The sequence below is a fragment of the Trachinotus anak genome, unplaced genomic scaffold (genome assembly GCF_046630095.1).
Source record: "Trachinotus anak isolate AG129_WGS33_773 ecotype Australia unplaced genomic scaffold, CSIRO_AGI_Tana_v1 ptg000012l, whole genome shotgun sequence".
In the NCBI taxonomy this organism is placed as follows: Eukaryota; Metazoa; Chordata; class Actinopteri; order Carangiformes; family Carangidae; genus Trachinotus; species Trachinotus anak.
The window spans coordinates 21551545-21569440 of record NW_027273863.1 but is presented as its reverse complement, the minus strand read 5'-3'; the positions used below and the strand labels follow the sequence as shown (position 1 = coordinate 21569440).

At 37.8% G+C, this 17896-nt stretch overlaps 1 protein-coding gene and 3 long non-coding RNA genes across 4 annotated transcripts; 2 read left to right on the top strand and 2 right to left on the bottom strand.

The window, feature by feature from the left end:
* Positions 1–414: 414 nt before the first annotated feature.
* On the bottom strand, positions 415–8947 carry LOC139629287 (uncharacterized). The gene is made up of 7 exons (XR_011692936.1): positions 8848–8947; positions 6995–7131; positions 5192–5285; positions 5003–5047; positions 4683–4804; positions 3076–3230; positions 415–1777 (listed from the first exon to the last, which is right to left on the bottom strand). It is a non-coding gene; the product is annotated as an uncharacterized lncRNA (long non-coding RNA).
* Positions 3799–5060, top strand: LOC139629289 (uncharacterized). Its single transcript, XR_011692938.1, has 3 exons — positions 3799–4114; positions 4695–4819; positions 4949–5060. It is a non-coding gene; the product is annotated as an uncharacterized lncRNA (long non-coding RNA).
* On the top strand, positions 7999–14324 carry LOC139629286 (sodium- and chloride-dependent GABA transporter 3-like). The gene is made up of 11 exons (XM_071491826.1): positions 7999–8934; positions 9126–9263; positions 9348–9429; positions 10000–10132; positions 10224–10358; positions 11740–11843; positions 12480–12604; positions 12699–12811; positions 12902–13039; positions 13150–13252; positions 13574–14324. The coding sequence occupies exons 1-11, from the start codon at positions 8769–8771 to the stop codon at positions 13708–13710; spliced, it is 1374 nt and encodes a 457-aa protein (XP_071347927.1). The 5' UTR covers positions 7999–8768; the 3' UTR covers positions 13711–14324.
* Positions 12638–17585, bottom strand: LOC139629288 (uncharacterized). The gene is made up of 5 exons (XR_011692937.1): positions 17472–17585; positions 14685–14765; positions 14318–14498; positions 12941–13034; positions 12638–12797 (listed from the first exon to the last, which is right to left on the bottom strand). It is a non-coding gene; the product is annotated as an uncharacterized lncRNA (long non-coding RNA).
* Between the last annotated feature and the right edge of the window lie 311 nt (positions 17586–17896).

Sequence of the window (17896 nt, the reverse complement as noted above, 5' to 3'; positions counted from 1 at the left end):
ATTTTGCATGTTCCCCCCATGTCTGTGTGGGTTCTCTCTGAATACTCGGGCTTCCTCCCACAGTCGAAAAACATGCAAATTAGGTTAATTGGTGACTCTAAATTACCCGTAGGTATGAATGTGAGTGTGAATGGTTGTTTGTCTCTTTATGTCAGCCCTGTGATAGACTGGTGACCTGTCCAGGGTGTACCGTGCACTCGCTCAGTGTCGTGTGGGATAGGCTCCAACCCCCTTGCGACCCTGTACGGATAAGCGGTATAGAAATGGATGCATGGATGCATGTTGGGCTGCTACGAAGTTTGGATTAGTTATATTACCTTGTGATGGTGGTACAGATTCACTCTCCACATTTTAGATCTTAAACACATTTACTCATTGTACTTTACAGTGAGTTAAGTGGTACGAAAGCTTGCAAAATGAAATTTCATATTCCATTTCTGTGCAAATGATATACAAAATTTAAATTTTAAAAAGTAAATAAATCTGTGGAAATGTGGCTGTAGATTACTGTAATTTGAGCGTTACTGACACAACATACTTGTAATTTGTTCTCAGACTGAAATCCCTTCTCTATCATTTTCAACACTGTACTGTTTTGTTGGTAAACATTGAAAAATAATGAATAATAAACAAATACAACGATCATCACAAAGTCTGCAGCAGTGTTTGTAGTTGTTCTTCATTGCAAATAAATATGACTGACACTATGCAAATTCAATTTTTTTTCACGAATCCTCCCTTTCTTAGATTGTTTCATTATGTTTGCAACAGACATTAAATTATCTTAGATTAATTAAACTGAATTGCACTTATCCTAACAAGACAAAATGAGGTCAGCTGTTATATTTGAAAGCTCTGAGAGCTGAAAAGTAGCTTCACAGTAGCTTTCTTTTACACAACCACTACCGGCCACCTTATCTACCTGCTGTTCAGCCCTGGGAAGGTACTGTAAAATGGTGTTATCTGGATTTTCTTTTTCTTGTGTAAATAGCTAAAGGATGTAATGAGAGCAGCGCAGAGACTTTACACGATCAATCCAAACAATAAGTGAAAAGACAATAAAAAGCTCTATACTGTTATTTATTTCCCATTTGAAATTAAACTTGCTCATGGGCAATTGGATTTGCCTGAATGCCCACAAACATAAAACTTAAACAAGTTTGAGTTCTTCAGGGACCATGAATTCAACATAGTTGAACCTGGTTATTGAAACCAGGTTATGGTTGCTCCTCTGGGTTTGGCAAGACCAAAACCAAACATGAACCCTTAACACGAATTACTGGTTCAGTGGTGGATGTTGTAATCTATCCTCCAATTTCTCTTTTGTGGGCAGGGTGTAGTCAGATGAAAACAAGAGCAGCAAATGTCAGTTTTTCGTACTTTGGAATAACAGACGAAGAAGAGAAAATCAGATGAAGGATGGAGACAGAGGACAGTGGGCAAATAAAACAGAATATTTTCTGGTTGTTGCAGGAAATGTGGTCGGTTTGGGTAATGTGTGGAGATTTCCTGACCTCTGCTACAAGAACGGTGGAGGTGAATGTTATACACTACAACTGGGAATCTTTTATGTTGATGAGAGATGAGTGAATTTAGACTTATAATTCAATATATCATCTCCATGACAACACACACCTCTGTATTTTCTACAGGTGCCTTTCTGGTGCCATATGGTCTGTTAGCTGTGGTGTGTGGGATACCTCTGTTCCTGCTGGAGAGCTCCGTTGGTCAGTACACCCAGGAAGGATTCATCACCTGCTGGAGGAAACTGTGTCCACTGGCACAAGGTGAGATGATGTGAGTTGAAGTAGAATATGTTTTATTGCCAAGTATGTTTCCAGGTACAAGGAATTTGTGCTGGTGTTTGGTGCAAAACAGTATCATAAATAAACTTAAAAGTTAAAAATTAAAATAAAATTAAAATTAAATACATACAATAAAGTTGTGGGATATTTACAACACTAAACTAAAACTAAAATGTTCAGTCAACTGGAGAAAAAAGGGACAAATCACACTTAAATCAGACATAAGGCTATTACACGCTAAGAAATTACAATTTTAGAGAAATCATTCAAACATCTTTGCCAATGTTTTGTCCATCAAAAGGTGCTGTTTTAAAAACTGTGGTTTGTATTTCACTGTAGGAATTGGATTTGGGCAACTGATCATGTCACTGTGTGCCTTCATCTACATTCTAATTGAAGCCTGGGCTCTCCTCTACCTGATGTTCTCGTTCAGGTCCCAGCTCCCCTGGGCCAGCTGTGAGAACACCTGGAACACAGGTAAGACTTTGGGGTTGAGCCTCCAGGGTCCCAACAGTCTCTCCAGTTCACCTCAATGGAATCTTTCTTTGTTCCCAAACTCAGCTCAATGTCTCAGTCTGCAGACTTCAACTAATGTTACAGCAAATCAGACCAACACCACCTCTGCTGCAATTGAGTTCTGGGAGTGAGTCAAATTTCCCCTTTGTCTGATGAACGATAATAAAATTTATACTATTCTGTCACTGCTTCACTTTTGATGCATTGCTTTTTTATGTTTTTATGCTATGTTTGGAACAATTTTTTTTTGTTTTACTTTTTCTGGTTCCTCAAGCACTTTGAAATGAAAGCTTTCTAAAAGTTGATGTACTTAGAACAATATCAAGGAGTCTATCTGGTGCTTTTGCTATTGGTTGCAATTCACAATGTTAAAAGGTAGTTGCGTTGTGATGCAGCTTTGCAAATACACAATGACAGCTTTGACTTCAAGTTAACAATTTTTTCAGTGATTGAATTAGAAGCCTCCAGAGTTTGAGACCTTTGGTAAAGAAAAAATTGAACACAATTGATTATTCAAAGTTGGATGAAAAAACATGTTAGATGCAACAATAGAAGAAGTAGAAAACTCCGAAAGGTTTACATAAACTCAAATTATGTTGCAAATATCCTTAAATATTTGCAAAACTGCTGCTGGTTATGATGATTCAATGTCATGCTAAACTATCAATAAGTAGACTGAGATTACAAGATATTTTTTGTACTAGTACAGCCCTTCTATGTCCCTCTACAGCACTTTATGTCACATTATGTTCACCTCTTATATTTCTCTTGAGACGACGTGTACTGGCCATGTCTGGAGGAATTGAGGAGATGGGCAGTGTGAGGTGGGATCTTGCCTTGTGTCTTCTGGCCTGCTGGGTGTTCTGCTACTTCAGTATCTGGAAAGGTGTCAGATCCTCAGGAAAGGTCCTGTGGAAATATTTGAATTCTTTATCTACTTGTGGTGCATTGAATCATCAATATCCCATGAGAACTTATTATTCAGAAATGTCATTTTCTTTTCAGGTGGCATATTTCACAGCCACGTTCCCCTATGTGATGCTCATGGTCCTTCTCATCAGGGGCCTGACTCTACCTGGAGCTTGGCAAGGAGTTTACTATTACCTGTATCCAGAGTTGAACCGTTTGGCTAACCTTAAGGTGACCAGTTTGTTTGATATTAACTTTACTAAATAATTCAAATCCTACTCCTTCATTTCCTCAGAGTTTTAACCAAACTAGGTCATAGCTGTGTGATGTGTCTTTGAACCATATGTAAAGGCAAACATATCTATAGTTGTTCTGACTGGATACACTAGAGGCAAAATACCTGCAGCCACAGTCTGTGTTGTCTTGACATGAGTCATACAAATAGGGGATAAGGGCAAACACCTGAGGACACTCTCCCTGAATGGGCTGTCATAATGTGAGAGATGCATTTTAACACCTGTGCACACCTGGCTGAATGCTGCACCAAGCAGGTGTGATTGTTGACCTGTCTGTTTTGAAAAGTTGTAAAATTTGTCAAATGCAGGGGTTTAATCCTGACAGCAAACTGAGACCTTCATTTAGATGCTTTACTGTGTTAGGTTTGGTGTACTGTTTGGGGAAATGACTGGCATCCTGCATCTTCTATTGTGGGATCTCCAACATACATTCCTTCCATTGTGGTTTCATCCTCTGAAGACAGACTTTTTTCTTACATTACAGGTGTGGATCGAAGCAGGATCTCAAATATTGTTCTCCTATAGCCTGACTATAGGGGCTCTGAATGTTCTGTGCAGCTACAATGAGTACAACAACAACTGTTACAAGTAAGTATGACTGTGACTTTCTTGTTTATAAGATTTTTCTCATTTGTTGTTGAAATGGATACAACAAGCTATTTCATCCCCCTTTATTTTATTTTGTTTGTGACTTCAATAATTTTACTTGAATTATTTTCTCAGTTATTAGAGAAAAGAAATTATTAGGTTTTGAGTTAGTGTTGCTTGCTGTGTGTCATGGGGGTTATGCTGTATTGTGAGTCTTATTGTGAGTATGAATGTGTGATATGGATGTCTTGAAGTATTGTTTATAAATTAATGGGGACCCAAGGAAGAGTAGCAACTGTCACAATTCAGTGGCTAATGAGGATGAGATATCAACAACTCTGATGATCCTGCTACTTTGGTTATAGAAGACATTTTTGTTGTTATACATAGATGTATCGATAAACAGTAATGAGTAAGTGGGTCAAAAATTAAATAACTGACTTCAAACAATAATTTGGAATGTTTGAATAAATACAATATTAAATACTATACACTGATACTTATTTGCTTTTATTTTGTTCTATAGCCACAAGAATTTCCCATTTTTAACAAGAGTATTTCGTCTTACCTTGACCTCCAGAGACTGCTTTTGGTTCTGTCTGCTGAACAGTGGGACCAGTTTTGTTGCTGGATTTGTCGTCTTCTCTGTACTTGGTTTCATGGCTCAGAAACAGGGTGTTACTGTCGACACTGTGGTTGAATCAGGTAAATATCAGGATTAATTTGAGTGCAATGTTTAAGATCTTTACAGCAAATGAACCAAGCAAATGAATTAATTAATGTTTTCTGGTCCCAAAATGAAGAATTATATCAACCATCTCCTCCAAACCACAGGTCCAGGTTTGGCCTTCATTGCCTATCCTCAGGCAACAGCTATGATGCCTTTACCACAGTTCTGGACTGTCTGCTTCTTCCTGATGCTGATTCTGCTGACTGTTGACTCACATGTAAGATCATTTGTTGAATTACTTTGTGATTAATAGCAGACACATGTCAGGCATGTAGAACTCAAATTTACTCATGATATTTTGCCCACAGTTTGTGATAGTGGAGAGTTTTATCACCACAGTGATTGACCTGTTTCCGAAGTTGCTCCGTGCACCATTGAAACACAAGATCTTCGTCCTCATCATCTGTTTATCCAGCTTCCTCATACAACTGACCCTGGTTACTGAAGTAAAACAAAAATATTTCCACAAAAAATATGTACATTATACATTTTACAAAATAGCCTACATTGTCTTCCAAACTATGTGTATTTTAAAAATCTTGTCTCTTTCTGCTTTAGGGAGGAATATACCTATTCCAACTCATTGATTTCTATGGCTCCACCAGAGTTTGTCAGAATTGCATGGCCTTATCTCAGTGTGTGGCAATGGGCTGGATATTTGGTAAAAATCACTTATTTCTTATGTACTGTACAGCTGCCATTATTATATACTTGTATACTTATTACTGTCAATAAGTACTGTAATAAGACCAAGGAGCAGCAGGACAGTGTATGTGAGATTTACACGAAATAAGCTGCAGTAGCAACACTCTGGCACATTCAGGTGTTTTTAATTGTTTTTGGACAAAAATGTAGCTCTATGCTCCAGAGGAATAAGATGTATGAGGCTTTGACTACACAAACAATACTTGTTCGTAGGATTAATTTTTAATCATTTTTCTTTTGATCTTTTCATGGGATTTGATCTGATAGGAAGAAAAACCTAAAATATCTGCTGACTTATCTATCTTTATGTGATTTTGACATGATTGACAATATTATTACAATCTCTAAATGTTAAACCCAATACTAGGAATTACAGAAATATTCTTAATTTGAAAATGTCACATATACCAATAAAAAGGATCCAGTAGCTTTGTTCAGCCTGATTATATCTGCAGAATGACAGCAATTGTTCATTTTAACAGGTCATCCAGTTGTCTGGATCAAACTCTTGTCTTAACATTTTGCAGTGTAATTAAAATATGAAACTGGACTAAATGTTCAATCTGAACTTCCATCAGGTGCTGACCGGTTTCTTGACATCATAAAGGACATGACAGGACAGAGACCGTCTGTTTTCTTTAAACTGTGCTGGAAATACATCATTCCCTTGTTGTTACTGGTGAGTCTGAGAGGTTTTCCCACATTGAACAGTTTACGTTTTTGATTCTCATCACTGGCTGCCAATGACTTTACATACTTTTTACTGTTTAACCATCTCAACATGTAACCTTATTCTAACCCTAACCACAGACATTGGAGAAAGGAGACAATTCATTTTCAATTATTTTTTGTGATTCCAATGGGAGAAGTAAACGTGATCGCTGTCCAATCACAGACGTTTGAGGGACTTGTATGAGAAACCATGAATTATAAGTTTAAACTGAAATAAAACTTGTATTTTTTGCCTAATAATACTATGACTTCTATCATGGACTGTTATTAGACTGAAGTGACCTCGTACTGTGTTGATCACATATTAAGTTGAAATTAAAATGATGTATTTGGTGCTGTGACATCACAACCATGCCCACTTAGGAGATAGGAAGTGCGTACCATGTCACAGCATTGGCGCTGCCTGTAATGCATTATCTTCTATATGGAGTATTTTTCCCCTAACCACTGAGGAGGGCTGCGAGAGGAAACAAATAATGTAACGGGAGTGAAACACTATCTAATGGGGGAACAGACTTCGTCACAACTGTTAAACATCTGCATATGCACCCATTAGCATCGTTAGCATAGCTGGGTGTCTTAATCTAAGGCTAACCCAAGGCTAATACATTTTCTGGCTGATTAGGTAGTTAACGAACTAAGCTAACAAGTCAGGTATGGTGAATGTAATTACTGTCAACGTATAAATAAAACAATACTAGAATTTCACTCACCTCAAAAAAGCAGGAGCACAGACTTCCTCACACTCTGTCAGTCAATTAACCGCACAGCAAACCATATAATTTGTCCAATATTTGCATGAAAATCCTCCAAAAGGCATGAACACCACAATGTTATTGGGTGAAGTGACCTCGAGCAGAAAGTGAATATCTTTCGGTTAATGACAGATGTTTGATAAAAGCAAGTCATTTGAAGATGTCAGCTTGTGCTTTGGGACCTTGTGATGGGTGTTTCTCAGTATTTCTTTCTGACATTTTGTGAGTTGCAAACCAAATAAGTAACTAACATGTATTTGATCATGACAGTAAGCACTGGCTGCATGCTTTGCTCACATGTATATGATTGTGGTGAAGCAGCACTTTTGTTCAGATTTAGGCAAAAGTTTTGGTCTTACACTTAAAGGTTTTGAATGTTAACATGTTGGGCTGCCACTAATTGTGTAATTGTGGATTAGTTACATTGCCTTGTGATGGTGGTGCAGTTTTGTTTTCCACATTTTAAATTTTAAAGACATTTATGCATTGCAATTTGCAGTAAGTTAAGTGGTAGGAAAGATTGCAAAATGAAATTTCAAATTCCTTTTGTGTGCAAATGATGTCCAACACCATTAAAATTTTAAAAAGTAAATATATCTGTGGAAATGTGGATGTAGATTACTGTAATTTGAGCGTTATTGACATAACAGACTTGTAATTTGTTCTCAAACTGAAATCCCTTCTCCTTCTTTTATTGGGTAACATTGAAAAATAAAATAAAGGGTTATCATAGAGTCTGCAGCAGTGTTTTTTGTTGTTCTTCAATGCTAATAAATGTGTCTGACAATATCCTACTTTGCTTCTTTCAGCCAAATCCCCCCGTTTTTTAGATTAATGATGTTTAATTATGTTTAAGAAAAATTTCTTCTGACTTTTTTTTTTCTCATCCTCTGGGGTTCAATCATCTTAGATTAATGGAATTGCATTGCCTTTTTCTTCACATAACAAAATCAGGTCAGCTGTTATATTTGAAAAAGCTGAAAAATACTACTTTTACAGTAGCTTGCTTTTATACAACTAATTCTACTTTTTTTGGTGGGGTGGGGGGTGTGTGTGTGGCTACAGGGCCTAAAGAGAACAACGCAGAGCAATAAATCCAAAACAATAAGTGAAAAGAGGATAAAAATGCTCTATACTGTTATTTATTTCCTATTTGAAATCAAATGTGCTAATGAGAAACTGGATTTGCCTCAATGTCCCACAAACATAAAACAGAACTATGTTTGAGTTTTTGGGGGACTGTGAGGGTTAATGAACAGGGTTACTGAAACCAGGTTATGGTTGCTTCTCTGGGTTTAGCAAAACCAAAACCAAATATCAGCCCTTAACACTGGAATTACTGGTTAGTGTGTCAATGTTATAATGTATATAGCAATTTTTCTTTTGTGGGCAGGATGTAGTCAGATGAAGACATTATAAAAGCAGCAAATGTCAGTTTTTCGTACTTTGGAATAGCAGAACACACAAGGAATTAAACTCTTGATCCTGAGATGACCAGAGAAAGACGAAGAAGAGAAAATCAGATGAAGGATGGAGACAGAGGACAGTGGGCAAATAAAACGGAATATATACTGGTTGTTGCAGGAAATGTGGTCGGTTTGGGTAATGTGTGGAGATTTCCTTACCTCTGCTACAAGAATGGTGGAGGTGAATGTTATACACTGCAACTGGGAATTTTTCATATTGATGCGAGATGAGTGAATTTAGAATTATGATTTAATATATCATCTCCATGACAACACACACCTCTGTATTTACTGCAGGTGCCTTTCTGGTGCCATATGGTCTGTTAGCTGTGGTGTGTGGGATACCTCTGTTCCTGCTGGAGAGCTCCGTTGGTCAGTACACCCAGGAAGGATTCATCACCTGCTGGAGGAAACTGTGTCCACTGGCACAAGGTGAGATGATGTGGGTTGAACTAAAATGTTCAATCAACTGGAGAAAAAAGGCACAAATCACACTTTGAACATAGGGCTATTACACAAAGACAAGAAACTACAATTCCAGAGAAATCATTCAAACATTTTTGCCAATGTTTTGTCCATCAACAGGTGCTGTATTAAAAACTGTGGTTTCTGTTTCACTGTAGGAATTGGATTTGGGCAACTGATCATGTCACTGTGTGCCTTCATCTACATTCTAATTGAAGCCTGGGCTCTCCTCTACCTGGTGTTCTCGTTCAGGTCCCAGCTCCCCTGGGCCAGCTGTGAGAACACCTGGAACACAGGTAAGACTTTGGGGTTGAGCCTCCAGGGTCCCAACAGTCTCTCCAGTTCACCTCAATGGAATCTTTCTTTGTTCCCAAACTCAGCTCAATGTCTCAGTCTGCAGACTTCAACTAATGTTACAGCAAATCAGACCAACACCACCTCTGCTGCAATTGAGTTCTGGGAGTGAGTCAAATTTCTCTTTTGTGCATGAGAAAATGTATACTATGCAGTCACTACTTTACTTTTGATGCATTATTTTTAATTCTATGTTTTTATGCTATGTTTAGAAAGTTTTTTTTTCACTTGTTCTGGTTGTTCAAGCACTTTGAAATGAAAGCTTTCTAAAAGTTGATGTACTTAGAACACTATCAAGGACTCTATTTGGTGCTTTTGCTATTGGTTGATATTCACAATGTTAAAGGTAGTTGCGTTCTGATGCAGCTTTGCAAATACACAATGAAAGCTTTGACTTCAAGTTTACACAATTGATTACTCAAAGTAAGATTAAATAACGTATTACATGCAACTATAGAAAAGTGTAGAAAATGTTTAAACATTTGCATTAACTCAAATTATGTTGCAAATGACCTTTCACATTTGCTAAACTACTACTGGTTATTGTGACTCCATGTCATGCAAGACATCAATTAGTAGACTGATATCTCAAGATATCCTTTGTAGTAGTACAAACCTACGATGTGCCTCTACAGCAGTTTATGTCACATTATGTTCACCTCTTATGTTTCTTTTAAGACGACGGGTGCTGGCCATGTCTGGAGGAATTGAGGAGCTGGGCAGTGTGAGGTGGGATCTTGCCTTGTGTCTTCTGGCCTGCTGGGTGTTCTGCTACTTCAGTATCTGGAAAGGTGTCAGATCCTCTGGAAAGGTCAGTGGAGATATTTGAATTCGTTATCGATTTGTGGTGCATAGAATCATCAATAGGCAACTATTACTCAGAAATTTCCCTTTCTTTTCAGGTGGCATATTTCACAGCCACGTTCCCCTACGTGATGCTCACGATCCTTCTTATCAGGGGCCTGACTCTACCTGGAGCTTGGCAAGGAGTTTACTATTACCTGTATCCAGATTTGAACCGTTTGACTATCCTTAAGGTGACCAGTTTGTTTATTTTTTAAAAACGTTTTATTTATGCATAATCACATTTTTGAGAACAGTCATTGTCACACAAACATTTAATCAATGATATACAATATAAATGGGGAAGAAAATGGCTTCAAGAAAAAGAATAAATAAAATAAGGGCTAAAGAGGCACAGAGGGAGGGACCTCTCGGAAGCCAGCATTTGGTAGCCGCTTTCTTGCATGCCACCAAAAAGATTTTAAAGAGGTAGATGTCTCCTTTCCATAAACTTTCAGGAACAACACTGAGGAACAAAAAAAAAGGCACATCAATGTTAAGGCCCAGGATCCTAGAGACTAGATAATCTACATTATTCCAAAAAGGTTGAATTTGTGGGCACAACCAAAATATGTGGGCGTGGTCCACTTGTGTTGATCTGCATTCCCTCCAGCAAGGATGCTAAGTCCCTGTTAGCTTGGATCTCATCTTTGATGTAACAAAGTACCTAATTTTTCCAGCCAAAGTCGAATCAAGTCCGTGAGTTAGTGGTGGAACATTGACTTTTCAAGGAATGTTTCCACATCTGCTAAGGTATTTCCAGACCCAAATCTTTTTCCCAATGCTGTCGAACATAATCTGTTGAGTTTTTATTCATTAAGATGATGGCCTTGTATAGTTTACTGATAACCCCTTTAGTACTTACACCTTATAGGCATCTATAAAAATCTGGATCATTCTAGAGGAGATTTCAAGGTTAGGGCCTCTGATCTCCTCAAGGCCCTTCTCCACCTCTCCCAGGCACTGTGTTACTTCTTCAATTTGGCAGATGGCAGCTTGTATTTTCTGGTTGATTTCAGTGGACAGGTCATCCAGTTGTGCTTTCATATCCTGTTGGAAACTTGCTTGAAACTCGGATAATTCTTTCCTCATGTCGGACTTTAAGTCTTTCATTTCTTTGTCCATGACTTCTCTCATCACTTTTCGGATGGCTCCTTGTGAAGCCACAGTACTCACATCGTCCTTGGTGTCGGCAAAGTCCTCTGACCACACTTCGCAACGACTGATTTCTTTTTTCTTGACATGCCTCTCCATGTCCTTCCATAACTCAGATGTCAATTTCTGAGTCAAACAAATAGGGGATAAGGGAACACATCTTAGGCCACTCTCTTAATACCTGCGCACACCTTGTTGAGCTGTCTCTTTTAAAAAGTTACAAAATTTGTCAAATGCAGTCCAAATGCAGGGGTGTTATCAAACTGACCAAACTGAGACCTTCATTTAGATGCTTTACTTCATTGGGTTTGGGGTTCTGAAATGACTGGCGTCCTGCATCTTCTATTGTGGGATCTCTACATTACATTCCTTCCATTGTGGTTTCATCCTTTGTAGACAGACATTTTTCTTACATTACAGGTGTGGATCGAGGCAGGATCTCAAATATTTTTCTCCTATAGCCTGACAGCAGGGACGCTGAATGTTCTGTGCAGCTACAATGAATACAACAACAACTGTTACAAGTAAGTTTGACTGTGACTTTCTTGTTTAAAATATTTTTCTCATTGTTATGATTTTTTGAAGACAGGAAATGGATACAACAAGCTATTTCACCACCCTTTATTTTATTTTGTTTGTGACCTAGATGATGGAACTTGAATTCTTTATTTGAGAAAGGAAATTATTAAATAGAATGTCGTATGTTTTAGATTATGAGGTTTTGAGTTCGTGTTCATTGCTGTGTGTCTCATAGGGGTTGTGTTGTATTGTGAGTCTTATTGTGAGTATGAATGTGTGATATTGTATGTCTTGATGTATCTGTTGTCATTGAAGTATTGTTTATAAATTAATGGGGACCCAAGGAAGAGTAGCAACTGTCACAATACAGCGGCTAATGAGGATGAGATATCAACAACTCTGACGATCCTACTACTTTGGTGATAGAAGACATTTTTGTTGTTATACATAGATGTGTCAATAAACAGTAAAGAGCAAGTGTATCAAAAATTAAATAACTGACTACAAACAATAATTTGGAATGTTTGAATAAATACAATATTAAATACTATACACTGATACTTATTTACTTTTACTTTGTTCAATAGCCACAAGAATTACCCATTTTTAACAAGAGTATTTCGTCTTACCTTGACCTCCAGAGACTGCTTTTGGCTGTGTCTGCTGAACAGTGGGACCAGTTTTGTTGCTGGATTTGTCGTCTTCTCTGTACTTGGTTTCATGGCTCAGAAACAGGGTGTTACTGTCGACACTGTGGTTGAATCAGGTAAATATCAGGATTCATTTGAGTGCAATGTTTAAGATCTTTACACTAAATGAACCACAGAAGAAATATATCAACCTTCTCCTCCAAACCACAGGTCCAGGTTTGGCCTTCATTGCCTATCCTCAGGCAACAGCTATGATGCCTTTACCACAGTTCTGGACCGTCTGCTTCTTCCTGATGCTGATCCTGCTGACTGTTGACACACATGTAGATCATTTGTTGAATTACTTTGTGATTAATAGCAGACACATGTCAGGCATGTAGAACTCAAATGTACTCATAATATTTTGCCCACAGTTTGTGATAGTGGAGAGTTTTATCACCACAGTGATCGACCTGTTTCCGAAGTTGCTCCGTGCACCATTGAGACACAAGATCTTCGTCCTCATCATCTGTTTATCCAGCTTCCTCATACAACTGACCCTGGTTACTGAAGTAAAACAAAAATATTTCCACTAAAAATTGGACATGATTATGTTTTATTGAATTCAATACAATGTGTTCCATTATGTGTATTATTCAAACCTTGTCTCTTTCTGCTTTAGGGAGGAATATATGTATTCCAACTCATTGATTTCTATGGCTCCACCAGAGTTTGTCAGAATTTCATGGCTATATCTCAGTGTGTGGCAGTGGGCTGGATATTTGGTAAAAATCACCAATTTCTTAATTATAACTGCTGTTATTCTATACTTGTATACTTGTTAATGTCAATAACTCCTGTAAAAAGACCAAGGAGCAGCAGGATGGTATATGTGTGATTTACACAGAATAAACTACAAGAGCATATCACCCAGTGCAACACTGTGCTCACTAAGGTGTATTGAATTTTTCTGGACAACAATGGTGGTCCAGAGGAATAAGATATATGACGCTTTGGTTTTGTCTGGATCAAAGTCTTGTCTAAACATTTTGAAGTATAATTAAAATATGAAACTGGACTAAATGTAAAATCTGAACTTCCATCAGGTGCTGACCGCTTTCTTAACATCATTAAGGACATGACTGGACAGAGACCATCAGTTTTCTTTAAACTGTGCTGGAAATACATCATTCCTCTGCTGTCAGTGGTGAGTCTGAGAGGTTCGAACAGATTATCTTTGTGATTCGCATCACTGGCTGCCAATGACTTTACATATTTCCATTAGGTCTACTAAATTTGAGTGAAAATTGTCTATCCAGTATAGGTGGATTTGGTGCTACTGGATTTTTGCATGCAAGTTTTACTCATTTATCTTCCAGGAATTGTGTTAATTTAAACCTACAACGCAACAGCATTCAGAAAAAATTAGTAATATGAATGGTCTACGGACCCTGACAATGTAATCAGTTTTATATACCTTTGCTGATAATATTTACCGTACCCATAACTATTAATGATCACCTATGATTTAAAAAGACAGAAACAATGACTGACGAAAACTGGCATTACACCAAACTCCCTGAATATGAATTTTATGCCCTTCAGACATGCAATGGATGCATGCAATTGCAAAAAAAAAAAAAAAAAAAAATATATATATATATATATATATATATATCTGGTAGTTTCAAACCTTGATTACTTTGAGAGGCACAAACTAAGAACTTCTTTATTACTATCTTGTTTTATTCACAATAGCTTCCTCTGATTTTTAATGGAATACCATGATATGGTCTTTATCTGTGTAAAACACTGTCTCCACACATTCACAGATTTCCTTCATCTCGTACCTGGTTGACTACAAACACCTCAGGGTTAACGACTGGTATGTGTTCCCTGACTGGGCATATACACTGGGGTGGACCATGACTCTCTCCTCTGTTCTCATGGTGCCACTGTGGGCAGCTGGACAGATGTGTTTGACCCCAGGAACCTTCAGACAGGTCAGTGCTCAAAGAGTTTGTGGAGTAACTTGAGAACAGTTTGCATAAAAATGACAAAGAAAATCTTGAAAGTTGGCAAAGAAAAATAAAAACTGAAAAGCGAAAATAAGGAAGTCAAACTGTTTCATCTACGTAGTGTATTGAAGTGAAGGCAAAGCATGTTTAAGGACTTGAAATGTCTACTGTAAGTTGTGCATTTAGTGTGGAAACTGACCCATGTTCTTCTTGTCCTGTGTTCTAGCGTTTGTCTGTCCTTTGTCGTCCTGCTGAAAATCCACCTTGGCAGAGGAGAAAACTGGGAGAGGAGGGCACAAGTGTTGAACTGAGAACGTCTGCAGTGACAGCTTAGTGTGACCTTTGAAGTCAAACTGAATTGAAATGTTATCTATCATACTATACACACACTCACACACACACACACACACACATATATATCTATATATATATATATATATATATATGCTTCTGGTGTTTAATGTTGAAAATATCTAAATATGTCTAAATCATTAAGTATGACTAAAGATGGTTTTACACTTCTTGGTGATGTTAACCACAGGTTTCTAAAGAGCGGTTTTGAAGCTCGGTGCTGCTGGTGTTGTGTCAAAGTCTGTTTTCCCATCAGATAGTGTTTCCCCTAATCTTATCATGTAACCTTATACTAACCCTAACATTTAACCTGATACTAGAATTTTACCCACCGCAAAAAAGCAGGAGCACAGACTTCCTGATGTTATGTCGGTCAATTAAACGCACAGCAAAATATATAATTTGCCATGAAAAATCCTCCTAAAGGAATGAACTCAACAAACATTGCCTGGAGGCCACGCCCTTAATTATGCATAAATTAAAGCCTTAAAATGAAATTTAAACAGGTGAGTTACATAAAAATTCCCCACCATGCAGTTGTCATGAAGGGAGAAATTAGCTATTGAGACCAAAACCGTTTTTCGCACCAGGTTTAAACATGTTTATTTCTGCTATGAATTTGGGCCTTTTAACATAGGAGTCTGGAAATGCAGTTTTTGGCACTTAAGTGTTTTGGCTTCAATTTTCACCCCCAAAGTTTGGGTTAGAGTTCACATAGCTATCAGTAGATCATTTAAGCCATTTATCAAACAAAAAGCTTTTACTGTTTAAAATCATTTTAACTTGGGGCGTCCTAATGGCGGAGTGGTTAGGGCGCATACCACATGAGCGGATGCTCTTAGCTCTTAGCAGTCTCTCAGTTGATGACAAATGTTGGAAAAAGTTATTTGAAGATGTCAGCTTGTGCTGTGGGACATTTGTGATGGGTGTTTCTCAGTATTTCTTTCTGATATTTTGTAAGATGCGAATCAAATAAGTAACTAAAACATGTATGACTGGTAATGACAGTAAGCATTGGCTGCGTGCTCTGCTCATTTATATATATATATATATATATATATATATATATATATGATTTTGGTGAAGCAGCCCTTTTGTTCAGATTTGGGCAAATGTTAGATTTTGACTCTAAATTACCCGTAGGTATGAATGTGAGTGTGAATGGTTGTTTGTCTCTTTATGTCAGCCCTGTGATAGACTGGTGACCTGTCCAGGGTGTACCGTGCACTCGCTCAGTGTCGTGTGGGATAGGCTCCAGCCCCCTCGCGACCCTGTACGGATAAGCGGTATAGAAATGGATGCATGGATGCATGTTGGGCTGCTACGAAGTGTGGATTAGTTATATTACCTTGTGATGGTGGTACAGATTCATTCTCCACATTTTAGATCTTAAACACATTTACTCATTGTACTTTACAGTGAGTTAAGTGGTATGAAAGCTTGCAAAATGAAATTTCATATTCCATTTCTCTGCAAATAACATTTCAATTTTAAAAAGTAAATAAATCCGTGAGAATGTGGACGTAGATTACTGTAATTTGAGCGTTATTGACAGAACAAACGTGTTCTAATTTGTTCTCAAACTAAATCCTTTCTCTATCATTTTCAACACACTATTTTACTGGGTAACATTGAAAAATACAAAAAAGAGTTATCATAGAGTCTGCAGCAGTGTTTTTGTTGTTCTTCTATGCAAATAAATGTGTCTGACAATATCCTACTTTGTTTCTTTCTTTTTTTTTTATGTTTGCGAAAGATTTCTTCTGACTTTTTTTTTCTCATCCTTTGAGGTTTAAGCATCTTAGATTAATTAAACTCGGATTGCCCTTTGCTTCTCAAAAGTAAATCAGGTCAGTTGTTTAATTGAAAGAGCTGAAAAAAAGTGCTTTTACAGTAGCTTGCTTTTACACAACTACTACTGGCCACCTTGTCTACCTGCTGTTCAGCCATGGGCAGGTTGCGTACAATGGGGTTATCAGGAATTTTTATTTTTTTTGGAAATGGCTCCAGGGCCGAATAAGCACAGAGCAATAAATCCAAAACAATATGTTTTTTTCAAAAGCTCTATACTGTTTTCCATTTTAAATCAAATGTGCTATGGCTGCTCCCCTGGGTTTAGCAAAACCAAAACCAAACATCAGCCATTAACGGTGGAATTACTGGTTTAGTGTGTGATCTATCTTATAATCTATGTACAAATTTCTCTTTTGTGGGCAGGGTGTAGTCAGATGAAGACATTATAAAAGCAGCAAATGTCAGTTTTTCGTACTTTGGAATAGCAGAACACACAAGGAATTAAGCTCTTGATCCTGAGATGACCAGAGAAAGACAAAGAACAGAACATTTGATGAAGGATGGAGACAGAGGACAGTGGGCAAATAAAACAGAATATTTTCTGGTTGTTGCAGGAAATGTGGTCGGTTTGGGTAATGTGTGGAGATTTCCTTACCTCTGCTACAAGAATGGTGGAGGTGAATGTTATACACTACAACTGGGAATCTTTCATATTGATGCGAGATGAGTGAATTTAGACTTATAATTTAATATATCATCTCCATGACAACACACACCTCTGTATTTTCTACAGGTGCCTTTCTGGTGCCATATGGTCTGTTAGCTGTGGTGTGTGGGATACCTCTGTTCCTGCTGGAGAGCTCCGTGGGTCAGTACACCCAGGAAGGATTCATCACCTGCTGGAGGAAACTGTGTCCACTGGCACAAGGTGAGATGATGTGAGTTGAACTAAAATGTTCAATCAACTGGAGAAAAAAGGCACAAATCACACTTTAAACATAGGGCTATTACACAAAGACAAAAATCATTCAAACATCTTTGCCAATGTTTTGTCCATCAACAAGTGCTGTTTTAAAAACTGTGGTTTGTATTTCACTGCAGGAATTGGATTTGGGCAACTGATCATTTCACTGTGTGCCTTCATTTACATTTTGATTGAAGCCTGGGCTCTCCTCTACCTGGTGTTCTCGTTCAGGTCCCAGCTCCCCTGGGCCAGCTGTGAGAACACCTGGAACACAGGTAAGACTTTGGGGTTGAGCCTCCAGG